The 24,147-nt window shown below is 36.5% G+C and overlaps 1 protein-coding gene across 2 annotated transcripts in view; it reads right to left on the bottom strand.

Moving 5' to 3' along the window:
* The window catches only part of Babam2 (BRISC and BRCA1 A complex member 2), a 389,222-nt gene that overhangs the window by 225,768 nt on the left and 139,307 nt on the right, over positions 1-24,147 (bottom strand). For both annotated transcript variants that reach the window (XM_070025282.1, XM_070025283.1), the window contains exon 6: positions 19,211-19,285. In XM_070025282.1, the coding sequence (XP_069881383.1) occupies positions 19,211-19,285 (75 nt within the window). The remainder of the gene's footprint in view (positions 1-19,210; positions 19,286-24,147) is intronic.

Here is a 24,147-nt window from a genome sequence, read left to right as displayed (position 1 = left end):
ACAGCAGTCCTTTCTTCCTATGTGTACTTCTACCAGTTCATCACTTCGCTTCTGGACTTTTGCAGTTTCCTTTATGGTCCTTCCCTCTACCATACTCCCCAGTAAATCTTAAGGCTCAACTTCAATTGTACCATGCTTCCAGTTTAAAACTTTACATGACTTCTCAACATATACCAAAAGAAGTCCAATCTTTAAGCTCCCATTTTACAATGAACTATCTGGATTTTCCATAAACAGAATTCAAGTTCACCTACCTCAAGTTTTTCCTCACATTTCTTATGAGTGATAGTTGTATAAATTCCTATGTGATAAATAAGATTTGAATAGGCAGAAATTGTAATATAGAGAATTCCAGCTCAAAAGAGACAAAAACTCAAAAAATAATGAAGATATGTCCAGGTTACTTGTTTAGTTTGGCTCAATTACAAAGTTAACATACGTGACTACATGGACAAGATAATGCACATGAACTTTTAGGTCCTGTGTCAATCTTTCTTTCTCCTTCCTTTCTTCTCTAACTACCTAATACCTACATATTTTTCTTTTATACTCTTGCTTTCAAGAAGTGAAGAACTGATTCTCTTTCCCTTAAGTATGAGCAGAACTTAACTTTTAGTGAAGTGAAAAAAAAGAAGTAACAGCACAAGACTTTAGACCTAAAGCCATAAAAGGGAATGTGGCTCCCCTCTCATTCACTCTCTCTTGCCTTGCTGGCTCTGGAGGAAGTCAGAGGCCATACTATAAGGACACTCAAGAGTAGATGGGGAGGGCTATGAGATGAGGAACTGGACACTCCTGCCAGCAACTATCTGACTGAGATACCTTGGAAGTGTCTTCTTACCCATTAAGCCTTCAGATGACTATAGCCCCTGCCAATACCCTGACCACTATACCATGAGACCATGAGCTGGAACCTGCCAGCTAAATCAATTTCAAATGTCTAACAGTGGGGTAATGAGCACATACTGTCTTATACCACTAACTTTTGTAAGTGATTTGTTATGCAACAATAGATAACTGATATACAGCCCATTGATAAATGTCGACCAAGAGGAATGTTAATGGCTTCAGATAAAATCCTTTATGATAATATTCCCAAACAATATGCAAAGAACAAACAGACTTTAAACTTGTGGAATTACTGATAAAACTAGGTAAGGAAAGTGGAGAGAATCTATAATTCCCTCAAAAACTTTACATTCAATGTATTGGTTGGTTTTTAAAAATCATTTTAAGGGTTAATTTTATACCCTGCTACTTTGCCAAAGTTTTCAATCAGCTTGAGTAATTTGGGAGTGGAGTCCATGGGATTCTTTAAATACAAAATCATGTCATCTGCAAAGAGGGAGAGTTTTACTTCATCTTTCTCTATTTGGATCCCTTTTATGTTTGCATCTTGTCTTATTGCTGTAGCTAGGCATTCTAATACTAGATTGAAGAGAAATGGAGAGAGTGGACATCCTTGTCTCATTGCTGAGTTAAGAGGAAATGGCTTTCGATTTTCACCATTAAGTATAATGCTGACTGTAGGTTTGTCATATACAGCCTTTATTGTATTGAGGAATGTTCCCTGGATTCCTAGTTTTTCCAGTACCTTCATCATAAAGGGGTGTTGGATCTTGTCAAATGCCTTTTCTGCATCTATTGAGATAACCAGGTGGTTCTTATCCTTGCTCTTGTTGATGTGAATTGTATTAATTGATGTGCATATATTGAAATGAATCCTGTTTGATCGTGGTGTATGATTTTTTGGATGAATTGTTGAAGTCGATTGGCCAAAATTCTGTTGAGAAGTTTTGCACCAAAGTCCATCAAAGAAATGGGTCTATAGTTCTCTTTCTTTGATGAGTCCCTGCCTGGTTTGGGGATGAGGGTTACGATGGCTTCATGGAATGAGTTCGGTAGTGAACTTTTTCTTTCAATTTCATTGGATGTGGACAGAAGGGAACTCTACTGCATTGTTGGTGGGAGTGTAAACTTGTTCAACCACTTTGGAAAGTAGTATGGAGGTTCTTCAGAAGACTCCACATAGAGCTCCCCTATGATCCAGCAATCCCACTTTTGAGCATTTACCCAAATATTCACAAACAAGACCATAGTAAAGCTACCAGCACAACTATGTTTATTGCAGCATTATTTACCATTGCTAAGATATGGAACTAACCCAAATGCCCCTCAGTAGATGAATGGATCAAGAAAATGTGGGATATATACACGTTGGAATTCTATGCCTCCATCAGAAAGAATGGCATTGCCCCATTTGTTAGGAAATGAAAAGACTTGGAAAAAATTATATTCAGTGAAGCCACGCCCAAAGAAATATAGGTCCCATGATTTCCCTTATTTGCAATAACTAGTATATGTCTGAGACAAGCAGAAAGGGTCAGATAAGTTGCTGTTAGGTGAAATGAACCCCAAGATAAGTATTCAAATGTTTTTTCTTCCTTGCGATTGTTTCTAACATTTATAAGACGATTTCTTTGTATGTCCCTCCCCCACGGTATAACCCCTGCTTTCATTGTATTTGATGTTGGTATAATTTGTGGAGGGGAAGGGAAAAAACAAATCGTTTATATAGGGATACAGGTGGACCCATTGCAACAATGAGATGTGCAAGTCGTTATGTCGAAAAACGAACTTTACAACTTTGGCCAGGGGTGGGGAGTGGGGATGGCAAAGGAGGAGGCAGCAATGCTTGATAAGAAATGTACTCATTACCTTGACCGTGTAATTGTAACCCCTCTGTATGGTATTTTCACAATAAAAAATCATTTTAATTTTTTATTGTGAAATAAAATACAAATACAAAATCAAACCTATATTTTGCTGAAATAGTAAAAGACAAATAATCTTCAAAATAAATAACTAGGTCAAGAAACAACATTTAGTAATTCCAGAGTCTTCTAGCCATTTGGATGTAAAAATATAGTTTTCTGTCCATCATTTAAGAAAAGAAAGAGAGCCGGGCGCTGGTGGCTCACGCCTGTAATCCTAGCTACTCAGGAGGCTGAGATCTGAGGATCGCGGTTCTAAGCCAGCCCGGGCAGGAGAGACCGTGAGACTCCAATCTCCAATAAACCACCAGAAAACCGGAAGTGGCGCTGTAGCTCAAGCGGTAGAGCGCTCGCCTTGAGCTGAAGAGCTGAGGGACAGCGTCCAGGCCCAGAGTTCAAGCCCCACGACCAATAAAAAAAAAAAGAAAGAAGCAGATAATTTGGACTAAAAAAAAAAACAGAAGAAAGAACCTGACCCCAGGGGTGGCTCTTGTCATGGACAGGATCTAATAAGCAGGCACAAGGCTGCCAAATCTCAAAGTCATAATACCTGATCAGCTGTTAATACCTGTTCAGCTTTTTCTGCTGAGATGAGGACCCTTGATCTGTTCTCTGGATGAACTTGAACTGTGAGCCTCTCGATCTTAGCCTCTAAAGTGTCTAGGATTATGAGCTTGGGACATTAGTGCCAGGCACAAACCCATTATCTTTAAAATGTTTTAATATATGCTACAATAAAAGAGGGGTGGAATTTTCAAGTAAAAAAACTGTGATAATTGTAGCAGGTTCAGAAATTATACATAAACAAGTCAGCATTAATACTTGGTAGATTTTAATTTTTCATAGCTTTATGTTACTCCCTACTAAAATTAAACCACCTTAATTTATTATGTTATTGTCTAATAGTGAAACTTTTGATAGCATGCTGGTGAAGTAAACAAATTAAGTTGAACTGTTAGCTGTGTGTCATCAAGTATAAACTGTTTTCCTGCAATTATAGGTTGCCTGGGTGCCCCAGCATAAAACATCAGCCTCGTTTTTGCTAATTTAAATTTATGAGTCTATGACAAATTTCCAAGATGGATCAAGCATTAACTCAACATTAAGAGTATTGGAATCATCAAAAAAGGATGATTATGGAAAAGGGAAAATTATCACTTCTTGTTGATTGATATCTCTTTGTTTTGTAGCATCAATCATTGCAACTGCAAGAGTGAATTAATCTAAAATGATCATGAATATCTGCTTAATTTGTATTTAAGTTGGAAAATAGATCTTATACAGCATATGTAAGGCTCTTACTTCTTTCTTTTTAATGACAATCATTAACAGGTGCTAGTAAAGTTCCTGGAAGGCTGTAATAAAGCTCAAGTGAAACCTTGATTATGAGACAGCATGTATGAGACAATATGTGAACTGTATTCCATCTTCTATCAAGTGACTTCACAACATCATTATTTTAGAATGGAAAAGGGTAAGAAATGCTCACAGGAATACTATTGTATCCCCACCCGCCAAATAATCTTGTCACAAAGCAAGTATTTTCTTTTATGATAAGCAAATGTTCTACCACTGAGCTATGTACCCAACCCATACTACAAGTATTTTCACAATTCCATTATGGCAGCGGCTAAAACAACTATGTAGGCACTAAATGTGTCACTAGGTTATTAAAATTCTATTGTTTCATGCAAAAAAAGGCCTACTCTACACAGAGCTTCTATGGCAATCTCCTATAATACAAGGAGCATGCACTGAGCGAGGCCAGCATTACTAAAATTCATGCCATCATATATAGTCAGGATAATCCTGATAACCAACCCTTTAACTTTACTCTCAAGTTTCCTCATCTTAAAAAATATGAGGATAAAGCCGGGCGCTGGTGGCTCACGCCTGTAATCCTAGCTACTCAGGAGGATGAGATCTGAGGATCGCGGTTCAAAGCCAGCCCGGGCAGGAAAGACCGTGAGACTCCTATCTCCAATAAACCACCAGAAAACCGGAAGTGGCGCTGTAGCTCAAGTGGTAGAGCCCTCGCCTTGAGCTGAAGAGCTGAGGGACAGCGCCCAGGCCCAGAGTTCAAGCCCCACGACCGACCAAAAAAAAAAAAAAAATGAGGATAAATATGCTTATTTTATGAGTCAAAACCTTTCTGATTACAATTAACAGAAGCCCAACTCAGAAAAAAACAGAAAGGTTACTAATTAGAACACTATGAAAGACCTCATAGACTCCAAAGAGGAGTTGGTTATAGGAGCTAAATGCAAAAATATTTACTCAAACTTCAAGAACTCAAACCAAAAGCTTCATCACTCATAATATCCTTTTTCTCTTGGTCTCTCATTGCTTTTTTGTCCATGCTGGCTTCCTTCAATTTCTGTACTTAGCACTGTCTGATATGAAATGTCTGATATGAAATACCTGATATGAAAGCCATTAAGCAAAGGTGGTCACTAAGCATGGAGAATGGGGCTTCACTGAGCTGAGTGGTGGTAAAGCTAAAACATATACATATATATGTAAATTTTTTTTGCTGGTCCTGGGTTTAGGAACTCAGTGCCTGGGTGCTCTCTTGGAGCCTCTTTGTGCTCAAGGCTAGTGCTTTATCACTTTAGCCATAGCACCACTTCTAGCTTTTTCTGAATAGTTTATTGGAGATAAGAGTGTCTCATGGACTTTCCTTAGATCTCAACCTACTGAGAAGCTTGGATTATAGGCCTGGCTAATATAGTTTTGTTACAAGTTGAAATAATATTTTGAAAATACTTGGATTGGGGGGGGAAGGGGGGGAAAGGAGAAGGATTGGGATTGGGGGGGAGGGGGGAGGCTGGGAAGGGATGTGAAGGGTAAACAAAGGAGGAGGCTGCAATGCTTGGTAAGAAATGTATGCATTATCCTGCCCATGTAATTGTAACTCCTCTGTACAGTATGTTCACAAATTAAATTAAATTAAATTAAAAAAAAAGAAAATACTTGGATTAAATTAAACATATTAAAACTAATTTTACGTGTTCCCATGTAGTGATTTTAGTGTGGCTACTAAAAAATAGTACATTACATAAGTAGTTTATTCTTCTGAGCAATAATCTAAAGGCTTTCCCACAGGAGAAATAACATGGCTGCCTGAAGTCCTGGAATCAATTTATCCAACTTATAAAAATCACAGTGAGAAAAAAGATTTTCCTTTCTTATTCCAGTGTCCAATGTCTTGGAAGAACTCTGGATAAACTTGTATCACAAAAATCCAGCCTATGGATTCATCCCTGACAAATAGAAGGGAACTATGAGGAATGAGCCCACTTGAATGCATGGACAGACAACATGGACATGGGATATTATCAACAATGTTCATTTATTGGTATGCTTGTCTGTGTGTGTATTTGTTCTAATACTGGGCTCAAATCCAGGGCTAGGCAAGTACTCAACCACTGAGCTATATCCAGTTCCAGGCATAGGATACTGTCATAAGAAAAAGGGGAAGAGCAAAGTGAGACAGATTAAAACAGGAAACACCTAAAAAGCTAGTAGTGTCAATCCATACACTCCTTGAAAAAGTAGTGGCTGTGAGTGATTTGAAAAAGTAGTGGCTGTGAGTGATAATATAGAATGCCAGACATCAGAAATTTAAGGGACAAGCACTTTAGATTTCTATGCTTAATTGTTCATCAAATGGGCACTTTTACTAAATATTAGATGCTGGCATGTAATAAGTAGGACTGATTTCAAAGAACAGTGCATGAAGATCTAAGCTACACATTGTTATGAGATGATAATACTGAAATTTTTAGTATAAGTACTATTGCTTGTTAAAACTATAACCACCATACAAATAAATAGATTTTGTTCTGACTCCACTAAGAAATGTAAGCTGTAAGGTCTGTGGTATAGCAATGATTTTCAAACTGCTTAGAACTCCTTTTCACAAATAATGAAAATTCCAAAGAGCCCTTATTTATGTGTAATCTCTGTTGATATTTACTATATTCAAAATGAAAACTGGGGATTTAAAAAATAATAGAAAAATTGAGGCTTTAATCATATGTTTTCTTCTGGAAGTTGTAGTTTTAAGATTCACATTTCTATCTATAATGTATTTTTAGTTAAAATTTACATGTCTCATGATACAAACTTTTTTTGTATATATCTATACTAGCAATATTTTTTCCTCTGAATAGCCTTTGCACTTTGGTCAAAATTCAGTTATATATGTATGTGTTGGCCTATTTCTAGATAGTCTTTGGATTTTGTCTTTTAGACCATTAGCATATGTCTTGATTATTGCAGTTTTGTATTAATTCCTGAAATCAGACAGTGTGAGTTCTCAAATTTTACTCTTCTTTTTCAAAGTTATATTGACTGTTCTATTTTGTATACCCATACATATACCCATGTGTGTATGTGTGTGTGTGTGTGTGTGTGTGTGTGTGTGTGTGTGTGTGTGTATCCAAATCTGATTCTCAATTTCTCTAGAAATGAGTCTGCTCACTTTTTTTTTACTTGCTAGGATTGTGTTAGCTGTATATGTCAACTTAGAAAGATTAGTGTTAAAATAATGAATGTCTTGATTATAAATTTAACATTTCTATTTGTTTAAATCTTCTTTATTTTCTCTTCATACTGTTTTGTAGTTTTTAGTGTAAAGGTAATTTGGTAGAAGGGGCCACAGTAAGACTGAAATTTCTGAGTTGTGGGGATAAGTAGAGGTAATGAGAAATTATAGTGGAAAAGTAGACTTGGACAAAACACAGTAATACCATGAAGAATAGTTCTGACTCATTGTGCTATCTCTGTCTCTTCTCCACAAAGACAAGGAGAAACTACTCAATAAATAGATAATATGTGGTAAACTGAGGTGATATATATATATATATATATATATATATATATATATGGAATGTACAGCCATTAAATGGAACATACTATGTTTCAACAGCTTGCTATATCATTTGTATCAGTGTACTTAGCATATGGCTGCTATTACTTAGCGGTACAAAAAAAACTATAAATCATGACAACTTTTGCATTATACTGACATGTTTTCATTATATACAGACAAATTTATATAGCTAAGGCACACTCTATTATTGCACAACAGAATGCTTGAAGGATTACTGCTTAAAGCAGTGGAGAGACTGTGGCCCATGAGCCATGGAAGTCCTTCAAAAACATCTGGCACAAGACAGAACAGACTGTATGCTTTTCATTGGCTATCAGTGGCCATCTATCAGTATTAATGATTTTGTATGGCTTGTGAATTGTATTTTTAAAACCTAAATGGCCCTTAGCAGAAAAAAAGCCTCCTCATTCATGCATAGGAAAGGGTAGAACAGGTCAGCTGAAGGATTTGAACAGTATAATCTAACTGTAATTTTATAAAAAAAAAAAAAAAACTACAAGTAGATATGAAACTATAAACAAAATAAACTGTAATAAAAGAAAACCAAAAGGAGAATTTTCAGTTTTTTTGTGACTGTTCTTCATTTTGAGGGGGGATGTAGGAAAATAAACTGTCAAAATATCATATGTCATATCTGGATGTTTGGGAATAGTCAAAGTTTGAGTTTTGATTTTGAGGTAGAAGAATAAGGAGAAAGAAAAATGAAGAGGTACCATAAATTGATCTTAATTTTGATTAAATTTGTCCTACCATATTTGAATATTTTGAATAATAAATTCAATACTTTGAAATACTAATTCAATAAATAAACAATATCAAAACCATTTCTATTCTACACCAACTCCAAGCTGAAAAGTATGCTATGTTTGCTACAAACATTTCTAGTACCTGAAACAAGACATCATGGCACAACATCTAGCAAGATGACACTGCTTATTTTATGGTCAGTAAGTAAAAAAGAGAAGAGGAAAAGACCAGAACTCATAATCTCCTTTCAGAGGATTCCCCCAATTATCTAAATACTTCTTCCTTGTTAAGAGGCCCTGCCTCTTTAAGGTTCTACCATCTCCAACCAGTATGACCCTGGGAACCATTAAGCCTTCAACACATGGTCCTTGGGGAGATATTTAAGATCAGATTATAGCAGAACTAGAGAGTAATGAGTCCTCCAATCTTGCTCTTCTTTTTCAAAGTTGCATTGACTATTTTAGGTCCTTGGTATGACAAAACTTCAGAATCAGAACCTCATTTCTCCAAACCCAATGCCACCTCATGAATATTACCAACAATCCTCTGTGACATGCCTCGCTGTCTTAGTTCTGATTGCTGTAACAAAATACTATAAATGAGGTAGTGTCTGACAAGAAAAAATTATTTACAGTTCTGGAGGATGTAAACTCCATGATCAAGGCCAGAACAGATTTGGAATCTGCTAATGGCCTATTTCCTCGTTCACAGTTAATGCCTTCTTGCTGTGTCTTCACATAGCAGAAAAGGCTGACTAGCTCCCTAAGGTATCTTTTATATGGGCATTAATCTTGTTTATAAGGGCTCTACCTTCAGGACTTCCAAAAGTCCCACATCCTAATACCATCACCTTGTTGGTTAAGATTGAAACACGCAAACTGGGCAGGAGTGACAGAAGGACGGGACATAATCTTTCTAATCACTGAAATAGCTGATCTTAATTGTAGGTTGGGAAAATTTAGACATACAAGAAAACTGAATAAATTATATATTACTAACATATTATTTAAAAAGAATAAAGGAAGGATAGAGGGAGACTTCAAAATAGTTGAAGGTGACAGTAAAATATAAACAAATCATGATATAAAAACTACTCATTCATTGCGTCAAATCGCTGTATTTATCTACTGTAATTAACCAGAGGTCCTTTTAAAGAAATATCCCATTCCACAATCAGAAAAGAAATCAACAAGTTACTGCTATAGGCAAAATCCAGCCCAAAGCCTGTTTTTGAAAATAAAGTTTTATTGGAACCCAGCCACATTCATTCATTTACATATTGTCTGTAGCTGCTTTCATGCTATGAGAGCAGAGTTGAGTAGTTGTGACAGAGAACATATGGCAAATCAGCCTAAAATTCTACCATCATGCCCTTTAGAGAAGATTTCAGGCCCCTCATCTAAAGCAAGTTGCTCTCTAAGTCTTGCTTCTCTCTCTGAAGAAGAGAGGTGAGACAAGGAGAGTGAACTGAAAGTCACAAGTCTTATCTTTAATGAAGCAACAGTAGGTATTTCCCTCCTGGGTAACAGTTCAGATTATTTCATTGCAGTCTTTCTGATTAAGTTCCAGATACACATTTAGCTCAAATTTAGCAAGTATAAATCAGACTTATTACAGGAATAAACAGTACACTTCTTTTATGGCACTTTCTTCTAGGTACACATTCCTTTTTATAAAAGTATGCCCACTCCCATTTGATTAGACAGAAACTATTTCCTTTGAGATAAGATGAGAACTCCCTGTAAATCCTTTATACTCTTAAAAGTAGCAGACAACTAACTGCTTTGCTTTAAATTGATTGCACAAGAGTAACTTAAAGCAGTCTTTTCTAAAAGCTGCTTATTAAGTGTGGCTTCATCAGATACAAAAAACTGTCTTACCAAAGGTCTCAAATTTGAGGGTTTTGTTTAAGGTGTCATATAGAGAAAAGGCTTTGTGAGGTTAGTCTTTGAATTTATATTCATTTATTCATGAAGATCAGAGGGCTTTTTTTTTAATCTTAATCTTAAGCTTGCTAAAAAGTAATTATAATCAATATGTAGCACCCTAACAGCAAACTGGATTTTAAATAAAGGGAATATCTGGGAGACGTTACCAGTTTTCTTTCTAGCAAATAAGTAAAACTAAATGGACTTTGAAATAATTCAAATTATAAAGAAGTCAAAATTGATGCCCACCTCTAAAAGAATCCCATGGTGATTAATAAGCCTAATTTCTCTCTCTCTCTCTCTCTCTCTCTCTCTCTCTCTCTCTCTCTCTCTCTCTCTCTCTCTCTCTCTCTCTCTCTCTCTCTCTCTCTAGTCCAGAGAAAACAAACTTATCCACTAATTTTAAGGAAAGGCAAAAAGAATAAAAAGTTTCAAAACCACATCAATTTATTAAAAGTCAATTTTGAGGACAAATCACAAAATGTAACAGTCCTCTATACTCTTTTTAAACACTCACACCATTACCTGTTTTTCCTAAGTATGTGAAAGAAATCGATATACCCCAGCAACATTTCCTTTAAATTTTTCAAACAAAGCACATCAGTAAGATAATCATATTGAAGTATATTATGAATTTGAATGATTTCCAGTAGTGCATGCCAGTATAATCTCGCTACTGGTGAAGCAGAGACGGGTAGATTGAGAGTTCAAGATCAGCCTGGTCTGGATAGGGAACCCCTGTCTCTAAAAAATTAGAACTTAAACCCCCAAAACTACCAAAAATTTTTCTTTATGATTTTTTGGATAATATGTGAACATATCAGTTGTGAATTTCACTTTGTCTCAGTAGATATATTCCCAAAGCCAGAACAACTTGGACATTTCAATTATTCAAGTGTCCTTCCCATTTCCACAAAATAGTCTGTTAAAGACCCAAAGTGTATTTCCTAATTGGTTATATGCTTATTAACACCAATAATCTGGTCCCTATCCTGACTCTTCTACTGAGAATGTTTTTCCTACTTTAACCATTTCTGACCTTGAAGCTAAATCAAATGTCACTTCTTGTTCATTCCACTGTTGTTCACTGAGTGCCATCTGGCCACTGCCTTCTTGATATTTTTAAGGCTTTGCCTTATACAATGTTCCGTTCCTGTTGTCCTTCTACACATATGACAATTCCCTTCCACTTTACCTTCCAAGTTCAGGTCTTTCCTTTTCTCACAGCTGCCTGCTGAACTGCTTCCTTAAAAGGTTCACTTTGGTTTCATTGTCCCTCTTCTCTACCTTCACCTCTTAGTGCTCCCATCCTTGCTGCCAATAATTAAGACTGTCAACAGCTCTAAATAATCACTTAAGGTCTTGGGCAAGCAATGTGAACTACTCTGCACTTCTCTTTCTTCTCAGGTAAATGAAGTGCTTTCTTCAGGAAAAGATCAAAGAGGAGGGAACTCAGAGCAGTGAAGAAGAATATTATTACTGGGAATTCTCACAGTACTGGCAAGATGGCAGGGAAAGCAGCAGCCTGTTTATGATTAAAATCACTTGTTAGGAAGTTATATAAAATAGTGCTTCAGAAGAAGGTATTCTCTAGAAGGAGCATCTAACAAGAATCATAACTGGTTTCAAAAGAAGATTAAAAGATATTAGTCTGGCAATAATACTGAATAAAGGGTCAGATGTGGGACGGAGTCGAATCAAAGAAATGCAATATGAGGCTATTACCATGATAATCCAGATATAAACAGAATAAGGATTACCTTTTTAGTGAGGACTGAATTATTCTTCCAGCAATCAAGATCTTTACAACTTTCCAGTTTTATCCTTTACTAGTGTCTTATGAAAAATTTCTCTTGGAGTCTGAGTATGTCCTCACAGTCTCACCATGGATTGCATAATTATCTGCATATCAGCTGTCCTTCATCCCACTTCCAGCCTCCTAAGCCAAGCTCTTCAAGTTTACTTCAAATGGAGAACAAACTACATCTTTTATGCTATTTTCCTTTTTTTATTATAATTATTGCCTTACAGATTAATAGATTTCTCTTGGACATTTCCATACAATCTTTTACATTTTCAAAAGCCTACTATTGTAAATGTAGCTTTCAAGATAATACTTATTTCCAGGTAATGTTTCTTAACTTTGTCATAGCAGCTACATTATAGGGTCTTTAGGGACAATGATATTGCTTTGGTTTCTTTCTTTTTTTCCCCTCTTTTTCTGATCTAGTTATTTGCCTAAGTGTAGAAGCATTTTGAGTCAAAATTCATACTTAGGTATTATGCATGGTTCTGTATCTAAAATCAAACCCTGAGATTTGGGTACCTGGCTGTAGTTGTTACAGCAGCACTTGACACTTTGAGATTCAAGTATCAAGTGAAATACTAATTAAGAGTCCAACTTTCATCCAATGCACCACAATAAGGTCTCCCTTAAGACCACTCCATATGTGTAAACTAAGGAAAGGGAAAAAAAAAAAAACAAAAACTGTTCTGCGGCCCACTTGGTTATCAGACTGTTAGGCTTTCTAGGCAACGTGTATCTGTTTGGCCTACACATTCTTTTTTAGAAAACATGTATCATTGCCATCACATACAAAGCAGATAGTTTTCATTTTAAAAGAATTAAAAGCCTGAGCTTCTAGGCCTCTTGTAATAACATCTGCATATCTGCTAACACTGGACTCATACTCTTACATGGAAAACAACTCCGCAGCAGTATAGCAGCTGCTGCACATACTTCCTAGTCTGTTACAGTTCTTACTATGTCCTATTGTATGTTATCCAGCCAGAGCACTTTTTGGTATCTGTTCGGTCACAGGAACATCTGCACCTGTAAAAGTGGCTTTGACTGAACGCAGACTGACCTCAAGTAGGTGACTTTCTAGTGTCAGGCTGAGGAGGCTTGCTCCTGGTGCTGACCAGATTAATTTCTAGCATACAGAGACCCTAAGATAGTCTCTTCTACATTAGTGACCTGTTTCAACTATCACATATTAATAGCCTGGATATTTACTACAACTCTCCCACCTTTCCTAGGCTCTTGAATATGTCATGATAACCTGACCTTAATTCTTGCTTTCTCTCCTTGCCTGGCAGAGTGACCTGTTTTTGGACTGTGTGCTCTGATTAGCATATGCCTCATATTTCCTAACACAGATGACTGTTTTTCATCCATAATTTATTTACATATACTGTCATGATTCAGATTCCACAGAAAAACTACATTTCATCAAGCATTCCATAATGTAAAATGATGCCAATAAGATTAGTGCAGAAACCAGAAGTCCAAATACTTCAATCATAGTGCACTGTTAAAATTGCCGATGCTGCCCTAGCAGGACTAAAGCCCAAACATACCTAGTTGAGATACAGTCCAGAACTATTTATAAGCAATATGGTCTTTTCTTATGCAACAAAGAAAAGTTGTCAAAGACTATTTTTGAAGGAGGAAAGTTCTGTTTGTTACATGCATTCCCAGCAGGAAATAACTATTTACTTCTCCAATCCAATGGAAAATATGTATTTTCTGAGATATTTCTGATAGTACAGTAGGGGTTAACTTTAGGGTTTTCACTTCAGTATATTCTCAATAAAACTGGATCATAGTTTTAAGAGACAAATTCAAATACACATAATGTTTAAGTAAGCTTCTTTCCGCCCCCTAAATGTTGTATCTGTAGTTTATGAGTATTCTTTGTTATATAATAAAAATTTTAGTAGACAAATGAGAATCTTTTCTTTAGGTCTCTCACTGGGAGTATGGTTTTTCCAAGAAAAACAGAAAGAAATTTTTCTCAAAACAAAAATAAATATGGGAATATATAGAGAACAGTTTTCATCTTAACAAAACTAAAAGCATCATCTTCCAATGATAGCTCTTCATAAGAGAAAGTATAATTATCTTTGGGTATCCAGGGGAGATTGGCTCTAGGACCATGGTATCTCATTTAGTATTTCATGGTTACTAAAATCTGTAAGAGGCTTAAGACCTTCATGGCATAATTGTTTACGTATGGCCTATTTATTTTCTCCTATATATTTTAAATAATCTCTAGTTCTATTACAATATTATATAAGTGTTATAATTTATTATGTAAGAAACAACAGTACGAATAAAAAGTGTATACAAAGCCAGGCGCCGATGGCTCACGCCTGTAATCCTGGATACTCAGGAGGCTGAGATCTGAGGATCATGGTTCAAAGCCAGCCCGGGCAGGAAAGTCTGTGAGATTCTTATCTCCAATAAACCACTAGAAAACCAGAAGTGGCACTGTGGCTCAAGTGGTAGAGCGCTCGCCTTGAGCTGAAGAGCACAGGGACAGTGCCCAAGCCTAGAGTTCAAGCCCACGACCGACCAAAAATAAAGAAAAAAGTCTATGCATGTTCAGAGACACAATTTTTTCCCAAACAATTTCCCTCTGTGTTTGACTAAATTCATGGATGTAGAATCTATGAATGCAGGAACCATGGATATACGTATGAAGGGCCAACTGCATACAGTTAAAAATAACCTTTTCCTGGATAAATACCATAATGAGAATTTATACTTTCATCATTTCAATAAACTCCCTTTTATTGTGGGAAACCACAATTTTCCCCCAAAAGTGTATGAGTTGAAGAGTTATGGGGTATGTAACAGCCTGAGTGGAACAGACATGAGAAGGTTGGTCTATGCCTGATCTGTACAATATAGGGTCTGTTTTCTACTACATGGTCTGTGGGAGTAGAGTATTTGTACAACATTTCTAATGTGGTTTATATAATTTCATGCTAGATTTTTACCATTTTCAAATAAAGAATCCTAATGAACAGACAAAGGTTAATTAGAATTATGAAATGAACCAGTTTTTACATAACTGATTTATCTAAGCTTTTGACATTGTTCAAGAGTAAAATTCAGACTGTTGAGCCAGGTTTCATTCTCATTCTCTATTCTCTATCCTCCCTCTCTCTCCTCTCTCTCTCTCCTCTCTCTCTCTCTCTCCTCTCTCTCTCTCTCTCTCTCTCTCTCTCTCTCTCTCTCTCTCTCTCTCTCTCTCTCTCTCTTCTCTCACACTACTTTCTCTCACACACATGTACACAATATTCTGAAAACTTGTATTACTGAATATTTAATTTCTTCACTGTAATATCATAAAATCCTATCCGCGTGAAAAAAGGATCTAATAAATAATATAAATTTAGGAGTTAATGATGGTTTCATCATAGTATAATGAAATTACACTGTAGCAAATAGAGTATGTAGTCAAACTCCATGCTATGTCAGTATTTAAAAGTTCTACTTTACCACTTAATGGCTTGGAAAGATGAGATAAAAGAACATTGGCCTTGGGGCTGGGAAGGTGGCTCAGTGGTAGAGCGCTTGCCTTGCATGCATGAGGCCCTGGGTTCGATTCCTCAGCACCACATAAGCAAAAGAAAAAGAAAAAAGCCGGAAGTGGCGCTGAAGCTCAAGTGGTAGAGTGCTAGCCTTGAGCTGAAGAGCTGAGGGACAGTGCCCAGGCCCAGAGTTCAGGCCCCATGACCGGACCCAAAAAAAATTAAAAATTAAAAAAAGAACATTGTCCTTGGCAAAGAGTATCCTAATCCTAGGAACTGAAGAGGCAAATTTTCTTCTTTAAACTATTAATTATAAGCCTAGCAAACAGATGAAGAGCAAGCTAATATAAGTAATATATAAAGGAGTTCTTAATGCAAATTTCCTCTAAAAAGCACAGCCAAATGTCCCAAGATTATGATACAACAGCTTCATGAACTTAGATCTTTAATCCCTCGGCAAGTATTCTAAGTTATTTCTGGTAGTCTGTTAGACTTTTTTTTTCTATATTCAAAATTTGTTTTGTGCTATACTAGAACATTTTCCCTTTTTATCCATGTTGTTTTAATTTCCATGAACCAAAGATCCAGAAAGTCATTGCATTTTATCTAAAGGAAAAGAAATCCCTAGTCATATTAATTTGGAAGAGAAAACATGCTTTACAGTTTTGACAAACGGGTTCTATGTATGTCTTGTCTGACTGGCAAGAAGAGTAACAGCAAATTACAAAGTAAGAAATCCTAAAACAGAATATAAGGGAATTTAATATTAAAGAGAAAAAACATTAGATTAGAAGCAAACTGCATTTTTTTCCTTTGGCCCTGACATGAGCAGGGCCAAAGGAATCAATATTAAGTCAATCATCAATGTTAAGTAAACACAAAAGCTACTTGAACAGACAAGGCCCAACAAATCAAACACACTGTAATTGTAGATTAAGATGACTATACAAATAATTTACTCATATGTACTACTGAATTTTACTTTAACCAAATTAAAAAAACTGGAATACATGAAGGTTACTGGGTAGGTGTTACAGCAGTTTCTAAGGAATCTGCTTGACATTCTATTAGAGCACAATAATCATTGAAATTTAATCAATTGTGCCTTATAATCACAGATCAAACCAAAGCAGAGTAAACAACATGACAGAAGTTGCTAACCTCCAGTCTCATTTGCACATCACAACCATGGTGTACAGAGTAGAAAACTAAGCAACTGCAAACTACAACTAAAAGCTTATTAATAAACACAAAAAATCCATTTTTTTGGGGGGGGTCCGGTTGTGGGGCCTGAACTCTGGGCCTGGGGCGCTGTCCCTCAGCTCTTCAGCTCAAGGCTAATGCTCTACCACTTGAGCCACAGTGCCACTTCCGGCGTTTTTCTTTTTTCTTTTTTTTCTTTTTTTTTTTTTTTGCTTATGTGGTGCTGAGGAATCCAACCCAGGGCCTCAGGCATGTAAGGCAAGCACTCTACCACTGAGCCACCTTCCCAGCCCAAAATCCATATTTTTTTACAGAAAAAATAAATAAATTTCCCTCGGATAGAATGCATAAAAAAACTCCCTCGTTCTTTCTATTGTTTTATCCTATAGTCTACAAAACCATACTCCCAATCATTATTAAGATTAAGAACAAGATATTGACTACTAGTTCAGGGAAACTTGTACAAGGGCTATGTCTTCTCTCTAGATAGTTACAAACACCATTATCTTTCTAACAACATCAAATTAGGAAGGCAGAAATTTTTCTTACATTGGATTGAAATTAAAAAACCATAAATAATGTTTAAATAAGGGCTATGGGCAGCCAGCCATCTTAAATCCTCATTTGTATTAAAACCTGGCCTCTATCTATGGCTTTCTTTTCAGAACTTGCTCTTTTCTCCATTTAGTTTTTCTAACTAACCACAGTCTAGTCTCTGGGTGTCAATGCTGACCTTTGTAAAATATCTACATATCCTTCCCAATACAGCTGCCCCCTGGGCCTGCTTTCAATTTTTAAAAATATTTGTATTAGTGTATATTAATTGTGTGCAATGAGGGATTTGATTAAGATATGCCCATAAATACATATATCTTACTTTGATCATATGTACCTTCTCTATTAGTCTTTCATCTTCCTTTCACTTCAACCTCCCTAAAGCTTTTTTCACAATTTCTCAAAAGTAGATTTCATTACATTTCATTATGTAAGTACTTATATTTATATAGTTCCATCAACCATATTTGCCATACCTTCTTTTTCCCTTTCCTACTGATTTCACCATTCCAATAGTCCCCCCTTTTATTTCATGTTTCTCCTTCTTTTAGAACTAGATTGTACATATAAGAGGAATAACACTGCATCCCAATTTAAAGAGTGCCTTGTACACTGATTCTGAGTCTTGAGTATCCCAACTTTGAAAATACCCAAGTTCAACTGCTGACATAATAGAAATGAAAAACCCTTCAGCCACTGTGGTTAATATGCAATCTCCCTTAAAGACAATGTATCCAATAAATTTTATAACAGTATTTGATTACAATAAAATTCTTAATGAAAAGCTACTTTTTCCTGAAGTTTAATACACATATAATTTTGCCTCATACAAGTATATACTATCTAAATGAACTTTTAAGATTACTATTTTAGCATTTTGGTAGCAATTTTTTTTTCCCCATTGGTCAGTTGTCGGGCTTGAACATGGAGCCTGTCTCTAAGCTCTGTTCCCCAGAGCTCTACCACTTTGAACTACAGTGCCATTTTGAGATTTTGGTGATTAATTGGAGATAAGAGTCTCACCACAGCCAACAACAACAACAAAAAAAGAGTTTCACAGACTTTCCTATCCAGGCTGGTTTTGAACCTCAAGCCTCCTAAATAACTAGGATTACAGGTATGAGCCACCAATGTCCAGCTCAGTGAATCTTTTTGTGGTAAATATTTTCAAAAGAATTCATCATGCATGTACAAGTCGTTATGTCGAAAAATGAACTTTACAACTTTGGTGCGGGGGGGGGGGAGGGGGGGTAAGCAGGGAGGATTGGGGGGGACGGGGGAGGATGGGAAGGGATGAGAAGAGGAAACAAAGGAGGAGGCTACAATGCTTGATAAGAAATGTACTCATTATCTTGCCATGTAATTGTAACCCCTCTGTACAGTATTTTCACAATAAAAAAAATAGTTCAAAAAAAAAAAAGAATTCATCATGCAAACAAAATGCTGACAAAGCAACTGTTCAGAGACTGAGCAAAAATTCACTTACATCAATTATATACCAATTTTATTTATTTTACTTATTTATGTATTTATTTATTCATTCATTCATTTTTGACACTCCTGGGGCTTGAGCTCTGGGCTTGGTAGCTTTTTTCTCAAAGCTAGTACTCTACCACTTGAGCCATAGTTTTACTTTCAGCTTTTTGACGGCTAATTCAAGAGTCTCAAAGACTTTCCTGCTGAAGCTGGTTTCATATCACAAGCTGAAGATTTCAACCTCCTGAGTAGTTAGGATTATAGGCATGCGCCATTAGTACTTGACCCAATAACATATAATTTTTTACCTTGAGAAGGTATGTGGGAATATTGCTGAAATCCACTGGCAACTTCAAAAGAAATCGAGCAGAAAATTCACCAGTCTGTACAAAAAAAAGATACAAGATTAACATTAAATATATATTGAAAAATAATCACTAAAGCCAGACAAAAACTCAACCTGTTCCTTAACATCAGGCAAGAAAAGAAGGTTGAAAAGTAGAAGAGGATCAAAAACAATTCGGACACTATTAGTTACTAAAATGCTCCAAAATCTGTATTTTAAATGTGTGATAAAATTATAATATGGGAGGCTGGGAAGGTGGCTCAGTGGTAGAGTGCTTGCCTTGCATGCATAAAGCCCTGAGTTTGATTCCTTAGCACCACATAAGCAGAAAAAGCTGGAAGTGGCACTGTGGTTCAAGTGGTAGAGCACTAGCCTTAAGCTTAAGTGCTGAGGGGCAGCGCCCAGGCCCAGAGATGAGGCCCTACAACCGACCAAAAAAAAAGGAACCTTTGGTTTCCAAGCAACTCAAAATTATAATATGGGAGTATAAAAATATGAAAATACATGTGAAGGGTAAACAAAGGAGGAGGCTGCCATGTTTGATAAGAAATGTACTCATTATCTTGCCCATGTAATTGTAACCCCTCTGTACAGTATGTTCACAAAAAATTTAAAAAAGATAAATAAAAAATATGAAAATACATGAATATATGATGATTTTTTGGGGGTGGGGGGTCCGGTCATGGGGCCTGAACTCTGGGCCTGGGCGCTGTCCTTCAGCTCTTCAGCTTAAGGCTAGCACTCTACCACTTGAGCCACAGAGCCATTTCCGGCTTTTTTCTTTTTGCTTAAGTGGTGCTGAGGAATCGAACCCACGGCCTCAGGCATGCAAGGCAAGCGCTCTACCACTGAGCCACCTTCCCAGCCCCTATGATAATTATTTTTAAGTCAAACAATAGGAATAGACCTACCTCCTAGATTTATTTGCTTTGACTAAAACACTCAAACCACTAATAGCTATAACACACAAAGTCATCTCATAAGTCACTGTTAATTACAATGTGTATAGAAGTATATACAAAGGACAAACTTCTACCAAAATAAACTAAAATATCATAGACAGCTCAAATAACTTGTTAATTTCTTGAAAATCCATTAACATAACTATCATCAACTAATATTTTTAGTAATTGACTCTGAAATGATCTCTATAAGAAAAATGTGCAGGCAAGATGTATCAGCTCCTTTTATTTTTACTTTATTTATTTTACTTTATTACTTATTTGTTTGTTTGTTTACTTGGGGATAGGACGGGAGCAAGAACTTTACCATAAAGCTATACCATGGGTCCAGTTCCCATTTAAAAAAAAGAAAATTCATGTAGAGATATAAAAATAAAAGAAAGCTTTTTCTTCTCCAAGAATGGATCTGCCTAGGCATGGTGCTAAGCACTTATAACCCAGCCACTCTAGAAGTGCAAGTTGAAGACCACTCCGGCAAAAATTAGCTAGAGACCCTCTCTGAAAAATAAGCTAAAACAATTTTAAAAGACTGAAGGCACAGCACAAATGTTAAGAAACTTACTTAGCAGGCATCAAGCCCTGAATTCAAATCCTAGTACTGGAAAAAAAATTAAGACATTCATTCTATCACTACTAAAGAGCTCCAATAGCTTCTCTATCTATCTTCCTTTAAAAAGCAAGTCACATAAACTCCCTCAAGAACATATCTTTAGGCATAGAAAGCACTTAATTTTTATAATTTTTATGGGTGAGTGGGTGAGCCACTCAAGCACCAAGAAACACCCCTTACAGATGCTTCCTCGATGTTTCTGCAAACACCCTTCCAACTGATGTCAGGGTTCTGACCCTAATTTTAAAACTCTGACATCAAAACTTGAATGAAGACAGAAAGAAAAACCTTGACCTTAGAAGATAACAATGATAACTGACATCTCCTCAGACCACAGATGTTTATTTTATTACTTACAACATCTTTTAACATGCAACAATCCCTGGCTAAGGACAGAACATTTCTCCTTCACCACATCCTAACCCTGTGACAGAAAAGACAAAAGTGTTAAGTGTGAAGTGATAGAAACAAAGTTGAGGCAAGTCTGGAAAGAGTCATGTAAAGCTATTTTGTCACCAGGAATGACAAAGATGCTAAACAAATCTGAGATTCAGAGCTTAATACCTGCTCTCAGTGGCAAATGCAAAAGGCTACTTAATGCTCTATAAATTACTGGCCATGGTAGGTGGAAGAAGTTAGTGAAATTTTAGTGTAATCCTAGCCTTCTGTTATCTTTTAAGATTTCCAGAAAGGTATATTCTAGGGTATATTCTAAGGTATATTCTAGAGGACTTTAAAGCTGATATACCTTATTAACACATAGCTGGAATTAAGAGTCCTCCTGCCATTTTTAGTGCCAGTCCTGAAGCTTGATTGGGGCTAGGGCGCTGTCTCTGAGCTTATTTTTGTACAAGATAGTGCTCTACGACTTGAGCCACAGTTCCACTTCCAGCTTTTATGTAAGTTTAATGAAGATGCAGACTTTCCTGCCCACGTTGACTTCAAACTGTGATCCTCAGATCTCAGCCTCCTGAGTAATGCCTGGTTAATAGTCCATTTTTTAAGTATAATGGGTAATAATTTGAAAGGATTACATGTAGAGGCAACATGTAATGTATGAAGTTAAATGGATGTTTATAGAAGACTCAATTCCCTGGACCACATGGATTTGAGAGCTTAGAAAACAGAAGTCTTCCCCTAATGCAAAGAGCTATAAAAGAAGAAACTCAACAAAGGACAAATGTTCTCAACAAGATACCCGCCCACCCCTCCCCCCGTAGCCCCGCTTCTTTCTCCTATGTCAGCAGTCATTTTTTTCAAACCAAAAAACAATAGACTTGAGAACTGAAGGCATGGCTTTAATGGTAGAGCACCTGCAATGAGCAAAATCAAACAAGTAATCAAGAGCTTGAGGGTCTAAGTACCAGCAAACACAAAAAATAATATGCATACATACAAGTCTTTCTTAATAACTATTTTCTTCTTCAGCTCCCATCTTTCCTTGTTCTACTTTACAAAATCATTTCCTATAAAAATCTGAGCTTATATTTAAGATCTGAATTTCTCTTTGATTATATTCTTTCCAATCAGCCTTTCCTCTACTCCACTCCACCAAATCAGCTCACAAAGTCACTAATGTCTTCTCACAACCAAATCTAATAGTCATTTCTCATCTAAGCATTCTATCAGTAGCATTCTTACATAGCTGACACATAATTCAACTGGTTTCCTGGATCTCTATTTCTACAATCTTCTCTACTTCACTCCTCCCACATCAACCTCTAAAAACACTGGAATATAACACCTGAGTTTAATCCCAATATCTCTTTTCTTTACAACACTCCCCAAGTAATCTCACCCAGGTTTATGACTTTAATATTTATGTTTTTAGGGAAGTAATGATATATATGACTTCCAAGTGTTATGTCTGTATTCTAGATATTCTTCTAATTCAAATTTAATGTAGCAAACTACCACAAACAAAACCGGAGTCCTGATTTTGAGCTCTTGCCTCAATATTTATTGTTCATTTCAAGTTTCTCACACCAACACCTCCATAACTATCTTACTACTTTCTTTCTCACCTCCCATTTCCAAATTCTGTTGACTCCACCTGCAAATTATACCATGAGTCCAGCTACTTGTTACCTCACCCCACCACACCACCACTACCATAACTGGGCTGAGCCTCCATTATCTCTAGGTGGGACAACTTGCTTCAGACCTTGTTCAGATGCAGTTTAACCTCACCCCAACAGACAACATGACACTTTCAACACTTTTCTCAGACTATGATCCTCATTTGTTTGAAATTCTCAAATGAGAACTGTAGCTCCTTTATGAAGTAACCTTACAAGGGAACAACTCAGCAAAGACAAAAACAGATAAGGAAGCAAAATATCTTAGGCAAGGAGAAGAACAAGTATGAAAGGACTGAAGTAGAAGTGTGCCTGTATGGTCAGGGAATAGCAGGAAGCAGTGTATTAATGAAGCAAATAAGCAAAAATATTGATTGAAATTCAACTTGGAACGTTCCTCCACATTATAGGCAATTTCTAATCCCCTGTCATATATGCAATACTCATTCATAAAATCATTTAACACTAAAGTGACTACTACAAGTACGTGGTATCTACAAAGTATGGTACACTAGTTAAGTTATTTAGGGCAACATTAAAGCAGTCATTAAAAAATATCATAGGAGCCACGTGCCAGTGGCTTACTCCTGTGTTCTTACCTAATCTAGAAGCTGAGATGTAAGGATCACAGTTCAAAGTCAACCTTGGCAGGAAAATCTATGAGATTCTTATCTTCAATTAACTACCAAAAAGCCAGAAGTAGAGCTGTGGCTCAAGTGGCAGAGTACTAATCTTGAGCAGAAAAAGCTCAGGGACTGTTCCCAGGCCCTGAGTTCAAGGCCCAGGACTGGCACAAAAACAAAACAAAATAAACAAACAAAAAAAACACACATGTGATTCAAAGCATTTGGGGAGAATAGCTAAAGAGATGGTAATAGGGGCTGGGAAGGTGGCTCAGTGGTAGAGCACTTGCCTTGCATGCTCGAGGCCTTGGGTTCGATTCCTCAGCACCACATAAGAAAAAAGCCGGAAGTGGCGCTGTGGCTCAAGTGGTAGAGCGCTAGCCTTGAGCTGAAGAGCTGAGGAACAGTGCCCAGGCCCAGAGTTCAGGCCCCACGACCAGACCCAAAAAAAACAGATATGGTAATAAATCAAACTCAATTTATTTTTTCATTTGCAATTTATAAAATCAGACTATTTTCCAACAAACAGCCATTTCTACTTTCTAAACTGTCGATGTTTAGGTTAAAATAGTAATTTAAAAGCTTTTAGTTTATTAAAGTCTATGGCCCATGTGTCTATATATGTA

The sequence above is a fragment of the Dipodomys merriami genome, unplaced genomic scaffold, assembly GCF_024711535.1.
Source record: "Dipodomys merriami isolate MVZ:Mamm:240054 unplaced genomic scaffold, mDipMer1.0.p SCAF_17, whole genome shotgun sequence".
NCBI lineage: Eukaryota > Metazoa > Chordata > Mammalia > Rodentia > Heteromyidae > Dipodomys > Dipodomys merriami.
The sequence above is the reverse complement of the archived record's forward strand: the minus strand, read 5'-3'. Positions and strand labels throughout refer to the sequence as shown.